Source organism: Protopterus annectens, chromosome 4.part0 (assembly GCF_019279795.1).
Source record: "Protopterus annectens isolate FY-2018-M chromosome 4.part0, PAN1.0, whole genome shotgun sequence".
Classification (NCBI taxonomy): Eukaryota; Metazoa; Chordata; order Ceratodontiformes; family Protopteridae; genus Protopterus; species Protopterus annectens.
Window position 1 is genome coordinate 1468861083 of NC_056733.1, and position 26766 is coordinate 1468887848.

General features: G+C 40.0%; 1 protein-coding gene across 1 annotated transcript in view; it reads left to right on the top strand.

Moving 5' to 3' along the window:
* Positions 1 to 26766, top strand: part of DDX41 (DEAD-box helicase 41) — a gene marked incomplete in the record, with an annotated part of 592639 nt that overhangs the window by 314152 nt on the left and 251721 nt on the right. Inside the window, 3 exon segments of the mRNA XM_044069314.1 lie at positions 2762 to 2893; positions 8113 to 8184; positions 8921 to 9017. Coding sequence (XP_043925249.1) covers positions 2762 to 2893; positions 8113 to 8184; positions 8921 to 9017 — 301 coding nt within the window.

Genomic DNA, 26766 nt, shown 5'->3' on the forward strand with positions numbered 1-26766 from the left:
TCTTGTTGCCATTCACATCTTCCTTCCACAGCCCCACTGTGGTCACTGTTATTAAAAAAATGCTTGCTACTTGTCCACATGGTCATGTGGTGTCCTACTCATATTTATAAAGTGGATCTCGCTTTCTCCTTTTACTTGTAAGCACTATGGCAAAAAGTTACTGAAGCACACTAGAGCTTATTCCACTAGGTCCAGAGCTACAACTTCTGCATTTATCAGGTGGGTGTCCACTCAAGGTATTATGGAGGCAGCCAGCTGGTCCTCAGTCCACACCTTTTCCAAACACTACAGTTTATCCTCTATGTCTAGAGACAGAACTGATTCACTTCTGCAGTTCTGTGGGGGTTCCTATCCTCTTATCTGCTCTCCAGCCACCCTTCCTATAGCTTTGGGAATTCTCCCAAGTAATTTATTACTGCAGCAGTGAAACATGATGAACATTGTACAGTTTTGTCTCACTGCCATAACTGTAGCTGTTGCAGTATCCTTTTCCTTCCTTCCTTCCCCTGTGTCATGTCTCTGGGTTGGGTGATCTGTATCCCTATGTTTTAGATCCCCTTCCTATTTAAGTACCCCATCTGATCTCTTCTACACATACTCTTTGGGGACAAATATGGATGAGTTGTGCTCCTGGCCTGGTGTTGGCATAGTGGGGCTGCAGTCCTGTGTGGGCAAGAAAGGTCTGGGAAAACTGTACCGGCTGATGACCCTTGTACCCTGATGTCTTAGGAAAATGTGTCCTCCAGGCAAGGAGGAGGGGAGCAGATGTCTGGTATTCGGCCAGCCAAGAGCTTCCACAGAAGGAAATCCCAAAACTTAATTACTGCAACAGTGAAGAACTTCTGCATTTATAGTAAGTAGGCACAACTGTATTTTATCAGTAACTGTATCTTCCATTCTAGTGGCAATTCTGTGGTCACTGAACACCAGTTCTTGGTTTTACAGATAACTGCTTCCATTCGGGCACTGAATTTCCCTTGGTATGCTACTGAGGGTTAAGACATTGTTCCATAAGTGGATGCTTTCCTTGAATTGCAGTGTGATCATCAGAAGTTCAGCTGACCTTTTTGTCTTTATGAAAGAGATTTTTGCTTTATTCAGCTATTTTGTTTAAGTAGCACTTTACAATTTTTGTTGGAATAAGAAGTGTTGTGAATAAATTCTGAACACTGCGGATGCCCAAGTCGAGTATGTCTCCCAAATATGTTTCTGATATAAACCTGTGGAAGCCACAGCTTCTCATTGCTAGGACCAAAATCTCTGGCATTCCATATTGGTGAGAACTGAACCATTCTTCCCCAATTCAAAAAATGCTGTAAACACTACTCGTTTAAAGAAGACTGCCACGGTTTCTCCAGTATAACTTGTTCTAACATAACATATGACTCCTAGCCCAAACCACACTGTCTGTAACCACCTTAGCCATGTTCTATCTACCATGTCAAAGTGCTCAGTATGTCAGGGAACCCCTTTGCATGATGATGCACATTTTCTTATCTTGGACTCTGGTTAGGCCTTTCTCTCAATTTAAAAATGTATCTGGATAACTTGTGAGATTAATTCCCTCCTATTCTGGGCACAGGGTATCCTTGTTTCTCTCCAACCCCTCCAGATCAGCAATTTGAAAACATATCCACCTCTCCAACTTGAATTTGGTCTCCCACTTCTGTTGTCAGCCTTTTAAAAAAAATCCACTACTATACAATCCATCTTTAATAAAATCTGTAGATATATCACACACTTCCCAAGAAATTAACACCACTTTTTAACTCAATATGACTTCCGGGTAAGCAAAAAGCTGACTGGCTCCTAGGCTGTCAGTTGTTCAGACTCTTACATACAACCAGTATCTTTCTTTAACTTCTACATTTAATAAGATAACCCCCACATGCAGCCTCAGAAAACATAATCATTCAGGACTTCATCAAATACCTCAATCCAAATAACATACGTTTGAACATGCCTTCCCGGTTCTTGGCTCAAGTTGTAGAAACCTAACCTGAACTTAGATCTCATCCTATCCCAAATTAGAAGCACTGCTAAAATGACATGTAAAAATCAAGCAAAATGTGCTTGTAACCCATTAGATTATATAACCTAGACCACCTTCAACTGTCAGTTCACTTTTTATCCTCTACTCTTGCCTAACCTTTCATTACAAGCATCCATTGCTTTAGTTAAGCCCACTATATATTGAATCTTTATGTACGTCATATCTTTGTACATGTTGTAATCTATGCTCTGTTATTTACACTTTCTTCCTTTTATCAGTTTTGATGTATTGGGTATATTATTTCAAGGCTGAGACTGAAATTAATATGGATTGATCATTGCTGTGTACGCCAGTAAACAAATCCAGTCAATCACTGAGTAAATGTGTACTTGAACATTGTTGTATCTTAGAGTAACAGAAATTTTCCAGAGCACAACATCCTCAACCTTTTTGTACATTTTGCACATTAAGTATTCTTTCAGCCAATTTACTGCTATATTCATTCATGTTTCACTGTAGCTTCTAGCCTGGACACTTTATAATTGTGGAAAAGGTTGCAGGCCATTTTTTAAATGGTAGGTTTTCTATTTGCCCTCCCATATTTTTACACTAAGGGTACCATGTATACAGCACAAAATTTTAATGTGTGTTGTAAACTGTACAGTGATTACATATTCCTGGCTTATTAGTTATCTGGAATGTTAGTTGCATAACATTTAAAACTTTCTATTGTTAATGTGTTGAAACTGCCCTTTATCTCTTCTTTAGGGCCAGAGGCAAACTTTGCTTTTCAGTGCGACTATGCCAAAGAAGATACAGAATTTTGCCAAAAGTGCTCTGGTGAAACCCATCACAATAAATGTAGGTCGTGCTGGTGCTGCCAGTTTGGATGTCATACAGGTAAGGATTTGGAGCAGTTTGCAATCAGCAGAGCAATGATGGTATCTGTTGCAGACATTTACTTAGATCAAGCGGTGTGTGTGTGTGTTTTATATACAGACATTAGCATCATTAGTGTATGTGCTTCGTGCAGACTGGTACATACATTCACTAGAGTTGAAACTAAGTTACAGTATTCTTTTGTGCTAAGCCCATTTCACGTGAGTATTTCTGTTAATGTGAAGCTTTGCTGTAGATTGAATATTGGGTTTGAAAAGATGTGGAATCAAAGCTATGTAAGTATTAAGGTTAGTTTTTATTTCAGCACAATTTGTGAGAGTACAGTTCATAGCAGCCCAACTCTGCGACTGATAGATATATTCCTAAAGCTCTTGTATAGCTATTAGTACCAGCCTGTCTTTTTTCTATGGGCACTGAATACATCAAAGTGGGAGTTTTTAGAACTGGTGTATAATATGATATTGAGAACCTTCTCTATTAAGTTCTTCACTGGGTTCATCCTTTCTATCAATAAGATTTTTTGGAACATTGCCTTTTTCCCTGTACCTGACAGTATTTCAATGTTTTTGTTACTAACCTTTTTATATCTCATTCTTTGCTGTCAAGGAATTTAAGAGAACTATTAGAAAACGTAAAGCGGAGTACAAACTTAAGACCTGTATGGCTACCAAAAGAATTTATAGATCTTTCTTCAGTTATGTCAGGAAATTAGAGTGATGTCCAAAAGTGCACTGAGCTCATCCACAATAATATCACAAATTCTGAGTCCAAGGATCTAGCCCGCAAATTGTCAGACAGATTTAGTTTCCTGTGAAATGTCCTTGTAACAAGTCTTAGAATCCTTGCCTAAGGCTGCTTGCAGTACTTCAGTTGGACCAGACAACATATTGGGCTGTATTCTCATCAGTGCAAAGTATATAATTTCTCATCCTGTCTACAGGGTTTGTGCCTGATGCCTGGGGAAATGGCCACTGTTACTCCCCTATGCAAAAGTGGCCTTTCTGGGGAATCCGATTACTAAATGCCCTACACAGAGCACCAGCAGTGTCAGTGGCTCCGTAGGTACCACACTTGCCTTTGGTGCTGGAAATTCAGAATCTGTGGGTTCTATTCCCAAAGTAGGATACTGACACAGCACTTTTGAATATGCTGTCTTTGGATGCAATGTTAAACCCTGGTCCCATCTGCCTGAGTTGGTGGTAGTTTAGATGGTTATAAAAGATCCCACAATTATTTATCAAAAAGAGTAAAGGGATTGCTTTATTTACATCTTTCATTACACTTCTTTACATTATTTACACATTTGTATTCACAACATAGAGGATTATGTTCTGGTCGCTAATCATAACCTGTTTTATGTGTTTGAGACATGGATGCTAAGTAATTCACCTCTAGAGCGAAGCACACTATAGGGTTTTTTTTAGAATAAGTTATATAAGCTAACCCTTACTCCATTTGAACCTGCAAACCTGACTAACTTCAGGTTCTTAATCTTGAAAACAGTTTTACTGATTGATCTGAATTCTGCAAGAAGGGTATCTGAGTTGCAATCTCTTGGAACAAATCAACCCTGTCTCATTTTCCACAGAAATGGTGTTTCCTTTGAGAACTAATCCTTCTTTTATGCCTAATGTTGTATTTGAGTTTATTTTAAGCAAGACTATCCATCTCCCTGTTTTCTTTCATGAACCTAACAGTGAGGGGGAAAGGACACCCCATACCTTGAATGTCCACAGACAACTCTGGTACTATCTTCATAGAACAAAATCTTTCGGATCTTTAGATCAATTGCTCATTTCTTGAGAAGGTAGTAAGAAGGGACAACCTATGTCAAAGCAGATTATTTCCTGGTGATTGTTTAAGGCTATTGCCTTTTGTTATACTCACCACAGCAAAACTATTCCAGGCAGGGTCAATGCCCAGTCTTAGAGGGCCTTGGCTTCATCTATGGGTTTTTGGAAAGGGATGGATTCTAGAAGTTATTCTAGAAGCTGCAACTTGGTCTTCTGTACATACTTCTTGAAAACACTATAAGCTTGATTCCTTCTCCAGGTCTAGATTAGGCTTTGCTAGGATCATTCTCCAGGGGCTCCTGGACTCTTCTCCTTTGCAAAGGGACACGGTATCAGTGGTTAGACCACAGCTGAAGATAAAAATGGAATAATCCACGTCAGGAAATAAATCACTTGCAGCTTCACAGTAGTGCCCTTTATAAAACCAAAAGTTGTAACTGAGATGTAGTAGTCAAGGTAGGAAACAGTTCACTTGCAGTTTCACACCACTTTATTAAACAAGAGTAAGCGCTTTCGCGATCTAAGTCAGCTGATCGCTTCTTCAGACTCATAAAAACAGTTAAAACATTGGAATTGAAAATATGGTTCAACCAATGAAAACGCATATAGAACTATGACATAGACTAATTAAAATTGCAAACATCAGTACATTCATTTGCCTTATATTCTGCATAAGATGAAATAAAATATACATATAACAGACACATTTTATGTAATAATCCAGATTACTTAATGTTTTAGTGGTCTGGATTTTAAACATATAAACATCCTACACTAGGATTTATAATTTATATAGATTTTTATGCTGACTGCAGAACACACAATTTGGTTTATTCCAGTTTCTGCACTGTCTGTCATGCCTTTTATATAGGTAAAACCAATAGGTGTCTAAAGGAACGTATGCTTGAACACCTTAGAGATATAAGAAATAAAAAAGACACAAGTGCTTTAGCAAAACGTGGAAGAAGAAGATAGGAAACATATTTTTAATTTCATGGTTTTAGAAATAATAAATAAAAGTAAGAGGGGAGGTGATATAAGGAATAAGGTAGAGGAAGCAGAACAAAGATGGATTTTATTACTTCAGGCAGATAGGTCTCCTGGATTGAACAATGCTGTTTCCTTGAAACCTTTTTTAAAATCCAGACCACTAAAACATTAAGTAATATGGATTATTACATAAAATGTGTCTGTTATATGTATATTTTAGAATATAAGGCAAATTAATGTACTGATGTATGCAATTTTAATTAGTCTATGTCATAGTTCTATATGTGTTTTCATTGGTTGAACCATATTTTAAATACCAATGTTTTAACTGTTTTTATGAGTCTGAAGAAGGGATCAGCTGACTTAGATCACGAAAGCGCTTACTCTTGTTTAATAAAGTGGTGTGAAACTGCAAGTGAACCATTTCCTACCTTGACTACTACATCTCAGTTACAACTTTTGGTTTTATAAATGGCACTACTGTGAAGCTGCAAGTGATTTATTTCCTGACGTGGATTATTCCATTTTTATCTTCAGCTGTGGTCTAACCATTGGTCTTTTCATTTTTTTTTTCGCTTGAGGTGTATACCAAGCGTTTATCCAGCTTTGTTTTCTTTCACGTATGACACGGTATCAGTGCCTGTTTGGTGGACTGTACGACTAACCTATGCAGCAGTACTACGCAGTTCTTAAACTAGTTATTCTTTGAGTAGAGATAGTTCTGAGTGTTGTAATAATATAATCTTAGAGCTAACTAAATGAGTCTTTGCTGCTCACTGCGCAAAGTAGTTCCTTGAATATCATGGGTCTGTGGAAACTTTCAGAGGTTTTTATGGGGGAAAGTACAACTTCTAGTGATGGAGTATATACAGGATACCACTAACTGCCACTGTGCGAAGAGCAGAACTGGGCTAATGCAGGGTTTGTATGCATGCAGAAAAAAAAGCAAGTTTAAAGTAGGTATGCCCACCTGGATAATCAAGTAAACACACAATAAGCTTTCTACCAGTAATTCCCAGTTCAGATCAGCCCTCTCCTGCCACAAGAGTGCAGCCTTTGACCTTCTTAATGTAAAATGACTGGTTTAGAACCCAAATGTTAGGGAACTACAAAAATAGATATCTAAAAGCACTGAAAACAGCAGATACAATGCAGTTAGAGTACTATAATTGCAGAACAGCAGCCCTTACAGCAGTGGAAAAATGCAACTTAAAACTTTAAGCAGGTACAGGAAAAGCAAATAACACAAATATCTTAGCGAATGCAATGAAAACAAGCAATACAAGTGCCAAATACTATTTATTTATTTTTTTTTGCCTAGGATGGCTTCAGATGCAAGCAGAATAACTGAGTCTTATGGGACAGATTTCAGTACATTAGTACACTTGCTGTGCATTTGTTGTTAAAGCCTGCTTTTTCTTTTAGTAGTAGTAGTAGTATTTATGTGGGAAGCTTAGGAACTTCCCATCTACACTTGGCACTACTAGTCTTTTTCCTCCATTGTTCTCTAGCATGATGGGATATTTCAGAGTTTCAAGAATATGGTTTTTCATAAAAATCAAAACTTGCTTGAAGGCCGGCATAAGTGGAAATTTTTTTCTGGGAAAAAGAGCTTTAAATTTGTCCACAGTTATGGCAGCCTTGATTAGAGACCAGCACAGAGTGGAGAATTGTCGAATGCAGGTAGCTTTTGCTACTCCTTTCCTGCCTTTACGATGCAGTCTGTTGGGCTGTAAAACAAAGCTTTGATTTATTAAATATTGGTACTTGTGATTCTTTGGAGTACCTTATGTTAGTTTCTGTGCACTTGAATGTTTAAATATTGCATTTGTATGAGGTGTATGTGTGTGTGCTGTGTATGAAAGCTATTTGGCTGTTTTTTTTTTTTTTTCCCTCCGTGGTTTGTGATGTGGTAGATTTTCTGTCATTGTATGTCTTTGATTCAATTGGTTAGTCAAGGAGTTTAGGCAAAATATGTTGATACAGTTGTGTGTGTGTGCACGCAGATATATATTTGCACACACATGCTTATGTGTAAGTATGTACACACACACACACACACACACACACACACACACACACACACACACACACACACACACACACACACACACACACACACACACACCTACGAGTAATGGATTTTGTCTTTTCTAATCACTGAGAAGTGGTAGTTTTCTTGCCCCCATCTTTCTTTTTTGCTATGTCTTATGGGGAATACCCTAATATCATAAATTACATCCTTACTTTTGATGTATGATCTTTTGGACAGTTTTTTTCATAGTCTCCGCCTTTAACACATGAGTATGTGTAACCGTTTACTAAATCACAACACTGTATAAGGACCATCACTTTCTTTTGCTGCTGCAATAGTGGTGTGCCACTAGCTGAGGGAAATGTTTCTTTAGGCTTACCTCATATGTTTCTTTTTTCCAGGAAGTGGAGTATGTAAAAGAGGAAGCCAAAATGGTCTACCTGCTAGAGTGTTTGCAAAAAACCCCTCCTCCTGTAAGTATTTGCTATTTCCCAAAGTAATGTTCTGAAGTAAGAAAAAAGTCTAGTTGTTGACTTGAACACATTATGTGGCAAACAATGAAACAGCACTTGAAATAGTAGCTGCACTGGGGTGTGATATTTCTGTCAGAACTTTATTGTGTCTTTTATCCATTTCCAGTGGTAGTCTTTACTTTTGTTCTACAATTTATATTTAATTGTACTTGCTTTTCCTGATGCAAGTTGTGACTGAAAAGGATCAGACTAGCTATCCTACCAGCAGCTGATATGTAACTAAATAAAACGATAACCCAGCTTCTGTATTATGAAACCTGTGTAATAAGTATTGTCAATGTGCTATTGAGAGGAATACTTTTGCGTGAAGATGCTGTTTTACAACTGCCCCACAAAGTTGCAAACTGTAGCTATGAGAGAACACATACTTCAGTGGTATTGATCAGGACAATAGCAATTTAGTAGGCTGTTTCATTTGCAGTGGAGGACATTTTGCAGTTTGTTTCATTTAAAAATATGGGTGAAACAGTGATAGCTCAGCTTACAAAGTGTATAAAATAAGCACAACATTTTTCAGGGCTTATAATGGTTACAGACCAATTACAAGAAATAAATGGATAGTAAGACAACATGCTGGCATTCATGTAGAGAAAATTGGCTACTTATCAAGTATGAATGTTGCAGTCTCCACCTTGTGGAGTGATTAAAATCTGCTTTATTTCTTATTTTGTGGCAGGTCCTAATATTTGCTGAGAAGAAGGCAGATGTTGATGCCATTCATGAATACCTGCTGCTGAAGGGTGTTGAGGCAGTGGCTATCCATGGAGGAAAAGGTGAGTGAATGGATGCAGGAGACTTACTGCACGCAGGACCAAGGACCTTTAATTCTTTATTAATTATCTTTATTACTTCATCTCATTTTAAGTTGTACCTTGAGTTCACATACGTTAATAAAGTCATAATAACAGTTTCTGTTATCGTTATTGTGTAGTATGTTTTCTTTTTAACAGTTTTCATTTCCTCCAACAGTAAATAATTTACTCACTTCTTGTCTCCCTTAAATCTCACTCCTAAACATTATTCTGCATATATTTTCCCACAAATTCATGTATTTGTATGAAATTTGCTCATTCCATTTTCCAAAGATCCCACCTCCAAGTTTTTTTTTTTTTTAAATATCCTTTACAACATTAAAAACTTTAATTACTGTTTGTTTAGATTTGGAGTTCTCCTTTCTAGTGATTACTTGTTTTGCTGCTAGTAGAATTAAGCTTAAGACCATATTATGTTGACACTTCAGATACTGTATCGTATCTGAAAATAATAATTTACTTGGTTATTACCATTTGCTTCTCTAGCATTTCTGTCAGTGTTCTCTGTAGAGAATTTTTAAAATCTGCCAACTTGTTACTCTCTTCCTCATCACGACTCCTGCATTTGCCGTGTACCTGAGGAAATGTTTTCTGAATTGTACTTTGGGTAAAAAAAATACCTTGCAAATACTTATGGAAACAAAAATCCTGAACCACCATCTGGACTTTGTTGTATCTTTGGGAACTTTACAGATTTCTTCTAGTTGTTTCCTTATATTTTTACCTTTTTGTTCTCGTTTTCCTTTCTTTTCTAGCCTCCAGTGATCGATTCTTGTAATTTATACAGTATTTTACATACCTTACTAATTATCTCATTTTAATGGCATCTTTTGTTCTTGACTCTACTAAAAACTACCTGTGCTGGGCTTTCACTTAGCACTCCACTATCCAGTTATGTTTATTTATACTGTATTATCCGTCCTTGATAGGGAAGGCATTCTCTAACCTTTAGTCAAACTCCTTAGCATCATCTTACTCTTTATTCAATAAATTTCAATCCCCTTTTGTCTATTTCTTGTACGCCATACTGACAGTCATCCCTATTGATAAAATCACCTTTCTCCATTCTTGCACTGGCTTAAGTAATTTCTGCTAATTTATGGATATAGTGTTCCATATGGTTCTTACTTTTCTCTTTAAAGAGTTGCATCCAGAATCTTAGTTTTTTGTCTCTCTTAGAACACTCCCCTCTCATTTTATCATCATCCTTTTCCACTTTGATTTACAGCCTTCTGCTTGAGTTACGTATGTGAGACTTAGCTATGTAGTTTTAGATTGTACCTTTAAATTGGGTAACTCTAAACCGTATTGTTCTGTGGGGAGAATCAGGTTATTTCACCTAACTTCTGCCCTCTTCCCCTCCCAAATAAATTCTCTCAAATCTGCTTGACTCGTATATAAAGCTAAAATGACCTGAAGCATTTTCAGTGCATTGTAACTTGCTGTGTCCATAATTAACCTCCATTGTCTTAGTTTTTATATTACCTTTTCTTTAGTCTCTTCCAGTGTATCATTTGCTGCTGTAACAGAATTAATTTTAAGCCGTGCATCTAAGTAATTTGTCCTTTCATGTCCCAAAAAGTAGTGGTAATGCTATACCAATTACAGAGTGGGTGTATGAGTTTACTGCTATAGTTTTTATTTTATCTTCAGTTATTTTATACCGCAAGAAGTCTTGAAACTCTCAATGTTCCACAACAGTGGAGTGTCCTTTACTGGACTTATAAGTACAAAAATATTTGCAGATAAAGGTAACTTTTCTTGATTATTATTTAAACTATATCCTTTCATTTATAAATTTATATCTGAAGTAGTTAACTTCATTCTTTTTGCACATATGGGTATTCGGATCCGATTCAGATCCAAGCCGGCAAAACTTTTACAAGCATCAGCTCCGAGCTCCAAGCTCCTCCCCTACCTATAATACATCACTTCCTCCTGACTAACCCCAGATCTCGTTTGCTGCTCTAAGAGTTAGCATCGTGGTCTCTGAGCTCTAAGCGAAGGTGGTAAGGTTTCTCTTCTTTTCTGTTCAGTACAGTTGGTGTGTGTGTACCTGTTCCCCTTTTCCTCCCCCTTTCACGCATGGTTGTCATGTAGCTTGTTGGTAGTTTTAGTTCCCGCCTAGGCCCCATCCCTTGGTGTGTGTGTATATGTGTGTGTGTGTGTGTGTGTGTGTGTGTGTGTGTGTGTGTGTGTGTGTGAGCCTTAGGGTTTAGTTACTGTTCCGCCCTTATGGCTGAACAGCCTAAATTTCTTTGTAAAAAATGCACAGAGTGTGGTCACAAGCTCTCAGCAGCCGATGGCCACACTCTGTGTGTTCTTTGTGTAGGGGTCTCCCATTTGTCAGCCTCCTGCGACATTTGTGCGGGTTTTAACCCCAGGGACTTGAAAGACCGTCAGGCTAAGCTTGTGGCCAAGGGTCTGCTGCCAGCTTCTGCCCTAGAATCTGCCTCAGTCTCCGCTCCAGCCAGTGACTTCTTGCAGGCAGGGACTCAACCTCCCGCTCATCCTGCGGCCTCAGATTTGTCCCAGAAAGGTAGGGACAAGAGAGAGAGGGAGAAGCGCCACAAAGAGAGGGACAGGCCCAGAAAAAGGTCCCCGACAGGGAGTCTTTCTCCAGCCCCTCTTCTAAAGTCCCCAGGTCCCGTTCTCCTCGGCTCCGCTCTCCCCGTTTCTCGCCAGAGCCGAGGCACTCACCTCAGATCCAGCCAAGACCCACTTTGGTCGCTACTTCTTCAAGGTCGACTCGGAGTATCTCCGACCTTGACATGGGGACAGGCTGATGAGGAGGTTCATCCAGAATCCGATTCAGATGGGGGTCTTAACCAGGTCCCTCTCCCATCGGAGAGGGTCCTTCTACAACTCTTATTTCACCCAATCTCTCCTTCCCCGATCCGACCTGACGCTTCGGGGTTCTCAGATCCGAGGCCCTTTGGAGCTGTTAATATGGCGCCGATGGTTCTCGTTTCCTCGACGACGGCTGTCACCTTGAGTTCCTCGGATCCGATTTCGGATCCAAGAGACTCCCGGGGCTGTGGTCAGGGAGTCAGACCCAAGGGTCGAGGTCATTCTCTTTTGGATCCCATCCTTGGTGCCCAGACTACCCTGCCTTCAGCTCCGATCCCTGCTTCAGACCCGGGGAGGGCCTCATCCTTCCGGGTTACGGAGGTGGACTCTGTCAGCATTCGGGACAGAGGAAAGGGTTCTCTCCCAAGGGTTGAGACCACAGCTCACCTACTTGGATCCTACCCAGACCTCCCTGTTTTCGGATTCTGCTCCCCTCATCCTGTCTCAGGGACAGCCTGTGCCAAAGCAACCCCAGGTTGTTCCCCACAAGGAACCCCCAGAGGTTTACGAGTCCTCTTCAGAAAGTCCCACTGGAGAGGAACCTCGTAAAAGCAAGTGTAAAAGGAGGCACTTGGACTCCCCTGAGTCCATTACCACTGATTCGGACTTAGATGAAGGAGAGGGTTCCCCCAGATCACCTCCCGGAGACGTCTCCTTCGGAGACATTATGGAGATCCCCCGCCAAAGAGGAGGTTGGTCAGCCCCCAAACCCTCTGCGGATGAGTCCGTGTTTCTGGAGGCCTTTGGCATGGGCCCATCTACTTCCTGGGTTTCCCTACCAGCCGACCCTTTGGTGGACCTCATCACCACTAGGGCATGGAAGGATCCTGACACCATGGAGCCTATACCCAAAAGACTGGACAAAATTCTTTCCCCGCCGTCAGATAGGCAGGCATGGTCCAAAGGAGCCCCTGTGGATGCTTTGGTGGTTGCAGCTGCCACAAAGAAGCAACTGGCACAGGAGAGTTTCTCGGTCCATCCACTAGACAAGGAGTCCAGGTCGATGGATCATTTCGGGAAGCATATGTACTTGTCAGTGACTTTTTCTTTCCGTGCGCTGAATTACTTGGCACATGTTACCTGACTACAGCGTGATCTTATAACGGAACTAACCGAGTCACCCCCGGAATCTCTGTCACAGCAGGACAAGCAGTCCTTTACTGCGAAGATGACTATACTGAAATCAGTGACAAATACATCTATGCGTCTTCTCTCGCATGCTACGGAGGGAGCTGCTAGAGCTGCTGGTACAGGCATTGCCTTGGGGCGACATGCCTGGATCAGACTGTGTCAATTTGTGGACCCCTTTAAGGCGTCTTTCATTAATGCCCCTTTCGATGGATCATCCCTGTTTGGGAAGCCAGTACGCGACATGCTCACCCAGAGTGAGAAGGATGGAAAGACTTTGTCTGCCGTCGGAATCCGCTTCTCTAACCCCCAGAGATCCTTTTCCAGGAACCAAAAGGGGCAAAAGAAGATGTGGTTCTGGAAATCACAGTCTTTCTGGGACACTCAGGACTATTCGTCCCCCAGAGGCAGAGGGGGACAAGACCGACTCCGTCCCAGAGGCAGAGGGGTCCCAGAAATTTCGGGTCTAGGGAACCCTTTTCCGACAGGCCCGCACAGCAACCCTGAGGGGTTGCCCGACTGCTCTACTCTGGAGGCAGTCGGGGGAAGATTCTCCTTACATCTAGCGGCATGGGAGTCCATTACTACAGACCGCTGGGTGTTAAATATCATATCCAGAGGCTATTCTATCCCTTTCATATCATCTCCCATAACTCCAACATGCCTCCCAGATGTTCCACCCGATCACAGGGAGGCCACAGCTTTACAGGTTTCGAAACCGTTACAAAAACGAGCCATCGAACCAGTCTCCCCCAACCAGTCCGGATCAGGCATCTACTCCAGGTTCTTTTTAGTGCCAAAGAAGACGGGGGACCTCAGGCCCATATTGGACTTGTCTATCTTCAACCTGTTGGTAGAGAAACAAAAATTCTGAATGGTCACTCTACAGTCCATTCTACCGTTTCTAAGAGAATGCGACTGGATGTGCTCGTTAAACCTCCAGGACGCTTACTATGATATCAAGGTCCGCAGAAGCTCCAGGAGGTTTCTGCTCTTCTGGCTAGGGGCCGGTCACTTTCAATTCAGAGCCCTACCCTTTGGTCTCACCACAGCCCCCAGGGTGTTCACCAAGGTAATGACAGTCATAGTGGCTCACCTATACTTCAGGGCATTCAGGTATTCCCCTACCTAGATGACTGGCTCTTCACTGCATCCACCAAACATCTCTTGTGCCAGGCCCTACACTACTGTCTCGGTCTGCTCACAAGTTAGGCATCACGATCAACCTCAACAAGTCTCACCTGGCTCAGGTTCAGGTCATAGACTTCCTCGGGGCACGGTTGGATACTATTCAGTCAAAGAACTTTCTCACATCGGAAAGGATAGAAAATTTCAGACTCCACATGTCAGCTATCTCAGAGCACTCTATAGTCACAGCAGGTGATGTTCTCAGGTATTTGGGTTCAATGGCAGCCTTCATTTCCATTCTCCCTCTTGCACATTTTCGTATGAGAACCCTTCAGTGGAATCTAGCAGTTCAATGGTCCTGGCTAAACCTCCCGATGACTTTCCAAATCCGAATCAACCAGACATGCAGAATGTCACTCCAGTGGTGGCTTCAGTCATCAGACATACTTATGGGGAGCAGCTTTCTAACCCCGCCAGCCCAAGCCATGGTGACCACGGACGCCTCCCAGCTTGGGTGGGGGGGCACTTCCTGGGAAGAACAGTCCAAGGCATGTGGTCCCTACTACAGACCAAGCTACACATCAATGTCCTGGAGATGAGGGCAGTGCTTTTAGCGTTGAAAGCTTTCCATCCTGTCCTACCTCCAGGGACAGTGGCCATTCAATCGTACAACATGTCAGTAGTCTGGTATATCAACAAGCAGGGAGGGACCCGATCCTACCGTCTTTGTCGTGAGGCCATGAGAGTTTGGGAGTGGACCATATCCACCAACCGGTTTCTGATAGTAATGCATATCCCGGGATGCTCCAACATTTTAATGGGCAGTCTAAGCTGGGCAATCCTTCTGCCTTACAAGTGGTCTCTAAATCCATCGGTGGCGAAGAGAATCTTCCTCCTATGGGGTCAACCTTGCTGCGACTTCTTCGCGTCTCCTTCCAACACGAAGTGCAGCAACGTCTTCGCTCTTATACCCCCTCCAGGGGATGTCCCAAGGGACGCTAGTCCATGCTTGGCCTCCCGGGTTACTTTATCCTTATCCCCCGTTACCGAAGTTCCTTCAGAAAGCTTGCCAGTTGCAGTGCAAAGTCATTCTCATAACTCCCTTCTGGCCTCGCCAAGTGTGGTTTCCCTTCCTATGGTCTCACCTTTTGGCTCCTCCATGGACTCTAGATCCATGCCCGGATCTACTTGCTCATCCGTCGGGCTTGCCCCTGCCCAACCTGGACATTCTCAAGCTGACGGCATGGCTGCTCCAGTTCCCATGATCATCAGGACTCCCGGACTTCCATTCCCTGTTAAGAACATTCTGGTAGCATCTCTCAAAGCCTCCACTAGGAAGCTCTACAGTAGCAAGTGGAGACGGTTTTCCGTTTGGGCCTCTCAACGCAATCAGAACCCTTTTGCAGCCCCCATTCCAGTCATTTTAGATTTTTTGGCTGGTCTCTTTCAATCGGGCGCAAGTTGTTCCACCATCAGGGTTCAGCTGGCTGTCATCTCTAATTTCCATGTAGGCGAAAATAAGGTTGTTCTGGCCTCTGCCAAATTGTGTAAAGCGTTTCTGAAGGGCACCTTTCTCTTGCGACCTCCAGTTAAAGAGACAGTTCCTCCCTGGGATCTGAATTTAGTCCTTCAAGCATTGACCTCTCCGCCTTTCGAACCTGCCTGTTCAGTCCCTATGAAATTCTTGTCTTGGAAGACGGCATTCCTGGTTGCCATCACCTCAGCTGAAAGGGTTTCAGAGTTACAGGGCTTATCCTCCGTGCCCCCCTATTTGATTTTTCACAAGGACAGGGTTTTGCTGCGTACAAACCCCTCCTTCCTTCCCAAGGTGTCCTCAGCAGCCAATATTAACCAATGTATAAATTTGCCAGTCTTCTTCCCAAATTTCCAAAATAAAGGCAAATATAGACTCCATTTATTGGACGTCCATAGACAGCTTCGTTTTTACCTTCATAGGACTAAACCCTACCGAAAGTCGGATCAACTGTTTGTGTCGTTTTCAAAACCATGTTTGGGTAAAGCAGTTTCGAAAGTGTCCTTAGCAAGGTGGATCACTCTTTGTATTGCACAAGTATACAAGGACAAAGGCTTATCTCCTCCTGGCTTACTGAAGGCTCATTCCACTAGATCAATGGCCACTTCTGCAGCTTTCTGGTCAAAAGTACCTTTAGATGATATCTGTGCGGCAGCCACGTGGGCCAATTTGCATACTTTTATCTCTCATAAATTAGATTTGATTTCTAGAGGGAGAGCATCCTTTGGCTCTGCGGTGCTCAGAAATATCCTTCCATAAGGGCCTACCAGGAATACTAGTAGCTGTGGAGTCTGTCCCATATGTGCAGATAGAATGAAGTTAACTAGTTCAGATGAAGTTATGTACTTACCATAACGTTCCATCTGAGTAGTTAGACTTCATTCTTCTGCACCTTCTCTCCCTACATCCCCCTCACTGTTAAGGTCTTATCCTGTTTGGATTGTGGGTTACGTTGCCAGTTAGTGACAGCAGACTCGATCTGGGGTTAGGAGGAAGTGATGTATTATAGGTAGGGGAGGAGCTTGGAGCTCGGAGATGATGCTTGTAAAAGTTTTGCTGGCTCGGATCCGAATACCCATATGTGCAGAAGAATGAAGTCTAACTACTCAGATGGAACGTTATGGTGAGTACATAACTTCTTTTTTCTTTGCTAGCTGCTCTAGAACTAAAGCAAATAACTTGAGGGAAAGAGGCTATCCATCCTGGTTCCTTGTTCAAAGAAAGCTCGTCAGACAGGAACCCTTATACCTTAATTCTTGCCTCCTACCCTTCATTAATCCTCCTTATTAAACCCTATTGTTTTGTCAGATAATGCAGATGCTTCTGTTGTCCTTATAAAATTCCAGCTGACTCTCACTGAATGGTCTCTGCACCAAGGCTTTCCAGTAGTGGCAGTGTTTCTTACATTCCACTTCCTTGGGGATCACCATTGTTCTATTAATACTATAAAATGTTTGCTTCCCATCCACAGAACAACATTGACCTGTATCTGTCAAGTTTTATAACATCTCTGCCATTCTCTTAGCTAATGTTGACATTAACACTTTATATTCATGGTTTAAAATTGAAATTAGTCTATATGAAGTCAGACATGAAAGGTCATTACTCTCTTTCAGTAATACCACAATCACTGCTTTTTTTTCTAAGATGTTGGTAAAAGTATTGCTAATTAAAGCCTTCCAGATCTTTGTCACCGTCTTCCCTTCTAAATTCCAAATTTCCAAAGGATTATTGCTAACTCCTGGAGACTTCCCCATTGATTACACATTACTGTTTCTATTTCATCTCTTCCTGCCTTCGCAATTAATTGTTGAACCTGATCTTTCGCTGACCTTGGCATACTTCTTTTCCTTTATACAAATTGTCTTAAAATTTCCTAGAATATCTTTAGTACAGCTACACAGTCTCCGTTTACTTTTCTTGTAACAGGCTTCTTAACTCTGGCTGTAACTCTTTCTGCTTTCTCTTGCTCAAGTTGTTATGCTAAAAGTTTTTGCACTCTAGGGTTGATATAAAAATACTTCCTTAGTAGCAGACTTTCTAAACTCGTGCACAAATGGTCCCTTATTTTCGTTTATCACTCTGCAGTTGCTTCTCTTCTGTGAGATTCTCCTTTTGCAGTACTTTAACCTTTGTTAATACCTTTAAGTCATAACTGTTAGTACTTTCCAATATCCTTTTCTCTTATTTCTACCTTGCTGTTAGTCCATTTTCGTTTTATCTCTGTTTCTTCTAAAGTAATTTCTGTCTTCTCTAATAACACTGGAATCATATTCATTATACCTCCTTAATTTTTTTTTAATTTATTTGACATTTGTTTACTAGGATGGTCCGTCTGGGTTACATAACTCATTTTCAGCGGGGGCCTAGGGAGAAAAGCTCCATATTTATGACTTGTTACAGATTTGTATATAAGAAACAACACAATTTGGAAATTAGTGAAACAAGAACTTAACTGTTACTTATAAAATCCTAAAAACATGACATACTGGACATTTAGAATTTACATGCATAAACATGTCATACTGACCATTTATAGTTTACAAACATTCAGAGTTAGATAATTGGCATTCTAGAATAAAGTAGTATTTTGCTTTGGCTGTACTTAAGAAACAGATTGGAGTCAGTCAGTCTGACTGCTTAGACCTAGGTAAGCACAGACAGAATGGCAGGGTTGAGAAGGTACTTAGTTGTTAGCAGGTAGCTTGGCTTCCAAAATGATTCTGATGTTAGAAGTAGATAAATTTTAGATGAGGGAGGCTAGTATTATATGAGGAGGTAATGTAGAGGAGAGTTAGCCTAAAGTTAGGCATGTGCATAGCCATAATTTGTTTGTGTTCTTTTAAGGAAGCTTTAAAGAGAGAGAGGCTAGGAGTAAGACTAAATAGTTGGTGGGAGGCAGTTCCATAGTTTTGAAACAGAGTACGAGTATAGCAATTTTCCTGAGTTATTGGAAGGTTTATACATCTCAAGTAGGTTTTTATCATCAGATCTGAGGGGTGTCCTAGGTTTGTATTGTTGGATTAGGTTTGCTAAGGCTGGACAGGTAGTGGGTTTATAGATTAGGTTGTGTGTTGTAGTTAAGTGTGTGTATGTTAGTTGGTTTGATAGTTCTGGCCATTTTGGTTCTCGTAGTGGTTTACAGTGATGTGCATGGTAGTTGGAATTTGTTGCAGACTTTGCTATTTTATTGTAACATTGTTCTATTTTAGTTTTGGAGGTATTTTGTAGCTTAGTTAGTGTACAAGAACCATAGAGTAGGGATGGGAGGAGAAGGGTTTTTGCCAGAGTGGTGTGGGCTGGAGTGGTAAGAAATTGTTTCTCTACAGGACTACTGTAATCAAAAGGCAAAACCAAGGAGGTAGTAGACATGGCAGTTAAAAGATAACAAGTTTAATGAAGTATGAGCGCTTTCGCTTTGCTTCCACAACCCATCTTCAGATGCAATAAAATAACATCTCAAAATACTTGTATTTAAGTCTCCATAAACCAATAAAAATACTAGGAGTAGTCACATGACATATAAAACAATCAGTTGACTCGTCAGTTATACTAATCACCTGACCTAAACTCCAGCTTGCAAAATCCCAAATAGCACATTCATCATAGAAAACAAATATAAAACATTGTTTATAATGCAAAGCTGAAAAGCTGGTAAAATTAACATATTAAGTACCTAAATAAAATATACATTCATGTTTATATGTAACAGTTCTCATACTATCAAAGGCATAATCATATTAATAGCACTCGGACACCCCTGATGGAAGTCATAAGAACTAGCAAATAAACACATACAAAGCTGCTCAATAACCCCTTCAAGATGTAAACATAAGGCATGCATCACTGTGTCATTTCTTTTTAAATTTCTACAACCTTTCCATATAAAAAAACAAAGTTTGTAAAAAAAATACTTATATTCTCACCCCCATGACTTCACTTAACACAACTTATGACTAATCAGCAAATATGTCCATTTCAAATGAGTCTGCATACACATGCATTTCAAAATCAAGTTAAACAGTCAGTGCAAGTAAATTTATTTATTTATTTTATTTATTTTATTTTATTTTACATTTGTTAACCGGGCTAGTCTAACTGGATATATTTCCATTTTCAGCAGAGGCCCGGGGAGAAAAGCTCCACATCTAGACAGGACAGATACAACATAGCAAAAAAAAATCATAATAACAGATTAAAATCTGGTAGGACTTGAACTCCAAGACAAGATAATTAATCACAGAGTAAAGGTATTAAACAACATAGTAAACATTATTTCATCTTTAGAACCATTGAGAGAAAGCATAAAACCAAGGAAAAAAAGAGAACATTAATCGAAAGAAAGTACAGATTTAAAGAGATATGTACTGTCAGAAAAGATAGACAATAGCCATGAGGAGGAGAAAAAAAAAATTTTAATCAGGCTTAGAGCAGGAACATATCCAGTGGTTTTTAAGGTAGACTCTGAGTTTTTGTTTAAACAGAACAGTAGATGCAATTGAAGTAAGTTCGGAAGGAAGTTTATTCCAGAGTTTCCCAATGGTATTCGAGAAAAGGGAATCACCAGCAAGGTTATTAGATTTGGTTAAGGTAACTAGCAGTTTGCTTGAAGAGCGGAGTGAGTTCAGGTTCGAGTAGGGGGTTAAGAGGTTAGAAAGAACAGGTGTATTAAGAGGTTGGTAAAAAGCTCTTTGGACAAACATAAGTTGGGATAGAAACAACATGTTTGTCAGTTCAAGCCAGTTAAGTTGTTACAGATTCAGACAGTGGTGGGTTCTGAATTGCTTCCCAGTAACAAATCTAGCTATGTTATTGTAAGTGGTAGACAGTTTAGAGAGATTGTTTTTCTTGAGATTAGTATAGATTGGTGAGGCATAGAGAAGAGTGGAAATAAGATGCGAGTGGGCAAGATTAACTTTTGCTGGGAAGGTTAAAAAAGTTTTGATTCTATATAGAGAGCCAAGTTTCCTGTTTACAGATTTAATGGTATTGTTGATATGACAGTCGAAAGAAAGATTACTGTCAATCGTGACACCTAGCAGTTTAGTAGTAGAGTCAGGTGATATAATGGTTCCATTATTAGACAAGATAGTGAAGTCAAATGTAGGGGATCTGGTAGTAGGCTTAAAGAGTAGGAGTTTGGTCTTTTTTGCGTTTAGGAGTAGCAACGTTTTAGGAACCAAGTTTCGACTGTGGAAAATACAGCTTGAGTATTAGTTTGAAGTTCAGAAATGGATTTAGCAGAGCAAATAAGCGTGGAGTCGTCGGCATATTGAATGCATGTAGCCTGGGGAATAGCTACTTGTAAGTCATTTATAAAGAGGGAGAAAAGAAGAGGTCCAAGAATAGAGCCTTGGGGGACCCCAAGTGAAATTGGTAGAAGAGATGAGAGTTTGTTATCCCAGAGGACGGCCTGTTTCCTGTTAGTGAGATAGGAACTAAACCAGTGGATAGCCTTAGCTTCTAAGGAAAGAGATTTGAGAAATTTTAATAGGAGAGAGTGGTTAACCATGTCGAAGGCTTTGGACAGGTCAATAAAGAGAGCGGAAGACAGGATATTATTGTTGCGATTTTTGTTAATAAAGTCTGTAAAGGAGAGCAAAGCAGTAGTTGTGCTATGATAGGGCCTAAAGCCATGTTGACAGTTTGTAAGAATGTTATTTTGTATTAGGTGATTCATTAACTGATGGTGAACACATTTTTCCATTATTTTTGCGAGTGGGGACAATAGGGCTATGGGCCTGTAGTTAAAATATTCAAAGGAGTTACCTCCTTTATGTAAGGGTATGATGTGAGAGATTTTCCAGATATCAGGTATGGTTTCTTCATTTATGGTTCTATTAATAAGAATGGATATGGGATAAGCGATTTCAGGGGCTGCTTTTTGAAGGAATTCAGAAGGAAGCTGGTCAGCTGAGGGGGTACGTGGTTTAAGTTTGAGAATACATCTCTGTATAAAGGTAGTGGAGATGGGTTGTAGCCTAAAGGTTGGTAGTTTGGAGGATGCATGGTCAAGGATGCTAGTATTGTCACTGGAGAGATGGGCGGCCAAGGAATTAATAGTATCAATGAAGAATGAGTTGAAAGTATTGGCGGTATCAAGGGAAGAAATTCTTTCAGACCCAGAAGGGGAGGGAGTGGTAGTCTGTCCAGGGTGAAGAAGTCTGTTTAGGGTTGACAAGAATTTTTGAGGGTTATTGTGATTCACTTGCTGAAGATTGCTATAATAGCTCCTTTTGTCAGAGGGGATAGCTTTTTTGGTACTGTTTCTCAGGTGCCTGAAAGTCTGTTGGTCTATGGGAGATTTGCTAGTTCGCCATTTTAACCAAGATTTGTTTCTAAGTGACATTTTTTGTCTAGTATCTTTAGATAGCCAAGGGGCTGGCTTAGATTTAATTCTGATAGACCGTTTTGGTGCATGATTATCTAGAATTGTTAGGAATGTGGTGTTAAAGTAATTAACAGCTTCTTGAAGAGGAAGTGTTTTTAGTGGGTTCCTGTTACAGGCCTTTAGTTCAGTTTTAAATAGGGTAGGATTAAAACATTTGAGGTCACGTAGGGTCCTATATATAGGAGAATAGGTGGAGTCATTCTTTTGTCTTATAATATAGGTTAGGTTGTGGTCACTAATGTCATCAGGTAGTGTTCCAGACTGATATTTTACTAGAGGTTTGTTTACCAAAATCCAATCAAGAATACTTTCTTTGTTATTAGTTTGTTAATCCTAGTAGAGGTGTTTATTGTCTGAGTAAAGCCATGGAGATTAATATGAGATGCTGGGTTGTTAGTGGTTATTGAGGACCAGTCAAGGTTGAGGTCTCCTAGTATTATGGTTTCTTGTGGGTAGGTGGATGTGGCCCAACTGAGGATATTTTCTAAGGTAGTGGAGTTATTTCCAGGAGGTAGATATATACAGATAATATAGATAGATTTTCTAAGGTTATTCTAAAGATATTTTCTAAGGTAGTGGAGTTATTTCCAGGAGGTAGATATATACAGATAATATAGATAGACTTTTTAAATCTAATCAACAACAGTCTTGTGTATATAAAGAACAGCAAAATAAGTAAAACATACTTATATGGACACCACATGGCTTTACTAAGCACATCTAGTCATAAATCAACATGTTTATCTATTGTAAATAAATCTACATTCTAATACCTTTTCAAAGTTAGCTATTGCAGTTTGTGCATACAGATCTGGAAAACATGGATCAGTTCACTGAGCATAAACTAATAGTTAAACCTTCCTGTTATCCAACATGCTCACTGAACATGAAAAAAAGTTCTGTTCTAATTTTTACTCACCAAAAGCTCCACTTTTATGCATAAGTTCTTACAAACCAATTGCTGAATGAGTGTAAGCTTCCTTGGGTACAAACCTCTCTGTGCTGTAAACAGCATTCAAAAGGAGAGTCTCTCTGTGAATTCATTACAGGATAGCTAATGTTACTAGTGCCCTCTAGTTGTCAATGACAAATATGAATCAGTCTCACCGAGCTAACTGAAAAAAATGCTCATATAATGCAAAAAATACTTGTAGAGAAACTAATGAGAAAAAAAGACGCCTAAATTACAAAGCTGCATAAAACGTTCATGTGCAAAAACATAGTTAAAAATGCCTAAACCTAAAAAACTTTAAATGTATACAACAAATACCTGTGTGTCCGATATGCACCTAAACTACAGTTATATGAAATGTTAAGGCAAATGCATACAATACTGTGATAATCCACAGGTGCGGACAAAAATGGATATACATGAAAATGAACTAGAAACAGCATATATCTAAATAAGTAGAGGTAATTACCTAATAAGTGGTCTATTTGCTAGAAAAGGTTTCAAGCAAACATTCTCATTTAAAACATGTTTCCGGTCAGCTTGTAATCTAATAATCCATTTTTGCTGTTCTTGTTCTGTTTTGTTCACCATGTTCCCCAATCTCATATTGTCATTCAACCATTCTAATACTAAAAAAATAAAACTGTGTGCTGTGTTAGTGTCATATACATGCTTGGCCATGGCAGCTGTAAGATCTTGTTTCTTAATTTTATATGCATGCTTGCGTACTCTTTCCTTCAACGTTCCATTTGTTTTTCCTACATAAAAACTGTAGCATTCCTTGCAGATAGCAAGGTAAACTACAGTGTGCGTGGAACAATCCACATAAAACTTCATCTTGTATTCCTTCCCTGTATGTGGGTGTATAAATGTGTCACCATTGACCATGTGTTGACACGCATAGCAATTTCTACAGCTGTAAGTTCCCTTCCTCTGAGAAGTCTTGTGTACTCGTCTTGATTCCTTATAGCATAATTTCTGTTTCAAGGATTTGCTATTTTTATAAGCTACTCGTGGGTGATCACCCACCAACTCATATATATGTTCATCTGATAATAAGATGTGCCAGTTCTTCCAGATAATGTTCATAATCTGCCTATTGTCTAAAGTATATGTTAGTCAACCTGTTGACATTTGCTACCTTAGTGGTTGGAGGTACCCTACTGCATGGTTTGGAGAAGTGAGGTTTGGCTCTCCCTTCCCTCTCCTTCTTAACCTTGGTGGCATATTTTTCACATAAATCTGATGAATATCCTCTATTCATTAAGTGAGTTGTAACTCCTTGAAAAACACTATCTAGATGTTGGTCATCACTAGTAAGGAAGGTCATGCCCACGTATGGCTCACAGTATCCTGAACTTTTAGCCAAGTGGCAGAAAATTAACTTGGAGACCAGGGTAAATTGTATGTGTTTGTTAGTAGAATTTTTCAGACCGACTCAGTAGGCCTTAGTAAATGAGTTGCAAAGTTCGTTGCAACAGCTACAAGAGTTTCCCCAAGGAGATAATGATGGACACCACAACGATTGTATGATTATATGCATACGTTTGAAAGGAAACAACAGATGCAGAAGCATAAGAAATTAGCACAAGACTTAACTGATTTTCAAGCAGGCCAAGTATTTTCTAGGCCACTTGAATGCAGTAAACTAAGAGACAGAATATTGAATTATCGGCAGGAAGTCCCTGCAATGGCTAACACCAGTTCCAGTATATCCACTCCTTCAGTGATTACCACAACATCCAACAACAATGCGGAACAGACTACATCCACCAATAGTAGTGATGTGTGTGTGTGTGTGTGTGTGTGTGTGTGTGTGTATATCTATATGTATATATCTAATATATTTATATATATATATATATATATATATATATATAAATATATATAAACATATATAAACATATATGTGTGTGTGTGTATGTGTGTGTGTGTATATATATATATATATATATATATATATATATATATATATATGCAAAAACAAACCCAAAAACCTCAGCAAGGTATGAACCAAACAAATCCCAGAACTGGCTGAAGGTATAGTCCACAAATAAAATGAACAAAGTTTGGCAAAAACGATCAAATAACAGCCAAAAACTGCCAAATGTAAAATCAAAGAGTCCAAGTTTTAATCAATGTAGGCTTTGCAGTTCACCCTTCATCAGACATACATAAAAATGGCATCACTTCCTTCATTAAATAATTCAAATATGCATATGTCATATCCTGTTAAAATTTGTCATATCCTGTTAAAATTTTAAAGACACAACACCGCTAAAAAGTATATATATAATATATATGACAAAAAGTGTCAAATAAAAATACTTATCAAACAATACATTAAATAAATATTAAAGTTATCAAAAAATATATGTTATCTGAGCGATCTAGCTTTCAACACAGGTTTTAATGGCACATGATCGTTCATGCCCCTGCCTCGATGTGCCGCTAACCTTAATATCCATTTGACCTCAGAAAGCTCTGTAATATTCACTAGATCACCTCCTCTTGGACTTTCAAAATGAACACAGAGGACCTGAAACAAAAAAACATGTCCTGCAAAAGACAGCATATGTTTGGCTATAGCACTATATGTCTCTAGTCTATTAAAGCAATATAGATGGTCCCTTATACGCTCACGTAGGGAGCGATTCGTTTTGCCAACATAGAACATATAGCACTGTTGGCAACATGCCACATAGACAATATTCTTAGTGCTACAATCTGAATAACATCTAAGATCCCAAAGGCGTCCATCATTTGGATTTCTAAAAAACCTGGAAGTATCAATATATGTGCATTGGTGGCAGGACCCACATTTATGTGTCCCTAGATCATAGACTGATCTATCATTGAACACGTTAAGGGACAACTTGGGAAAACAAAGATGCTGTTTAAGGATGTCCTTCAAGGATGCATCTGCAGTCTTTACAAATGGGTTGTCCTGTCGTCAGGCAGCCCTTCGGTCGGCCGGATTCCAAAGTCTGGGTCTGGCTTCGGCTGGTGTCGTGACTTCACCCGGCGTCATTGCGTGCAGTTATTCGGTATAAAGGCATCAGCGGCGCCATTTTCCTCAGTCTTTCTTGCCGTGAAGCCCAAGCAGAAGCTGTTCGCAAGTGCCGGGTCGGTCAGATCCAGAGATTACTACTACGAATACTACTTAGAAGACTTCTATAAAGCTAAGTACCCGTTGGGACTCTTTCTTGCCTCAGCCCGATGTCAGAGAAAGTTAATAACTGTTTATCTTGTGGGAAACAAATACCTCATAAAGATTTCCACTCCTATTGCATACATTGTTTAGGCCCAGACCACGACGTAGCAGCTTGTCTAGCCTGTGCTTCTTTTAACTGACGGACGCTTAGACGTCGTTCGGACTTTGCTGAACAGATTTTCGGCTCCAATTTTGCCTACATTATGCCGTCGGATCCTCCGACTACGCAAATAACAAAAAAACGCAAAGAAAAGGACCGACACTCGCGGTCCGCGGTTTTGGCCGAAACTGCGGTTAAGCAAACCACGAGTGTCTCGGTTTCAGCCGAAACCGAGCAAGCGGTTCTTTCTTCAGCCAATAACATGCCTTCTACCGAGGCCTCTTCTAACCTGGTAGAAACGGCTTCTGAAATCCAACCTTCTGTTGCGGTTTCACAGGATTTATCAGCCCCAATTAACATGGCCATTCTTACCTTTCCGGGAAAGGCAACTAAATTCTAACCCCCCAAGGGGT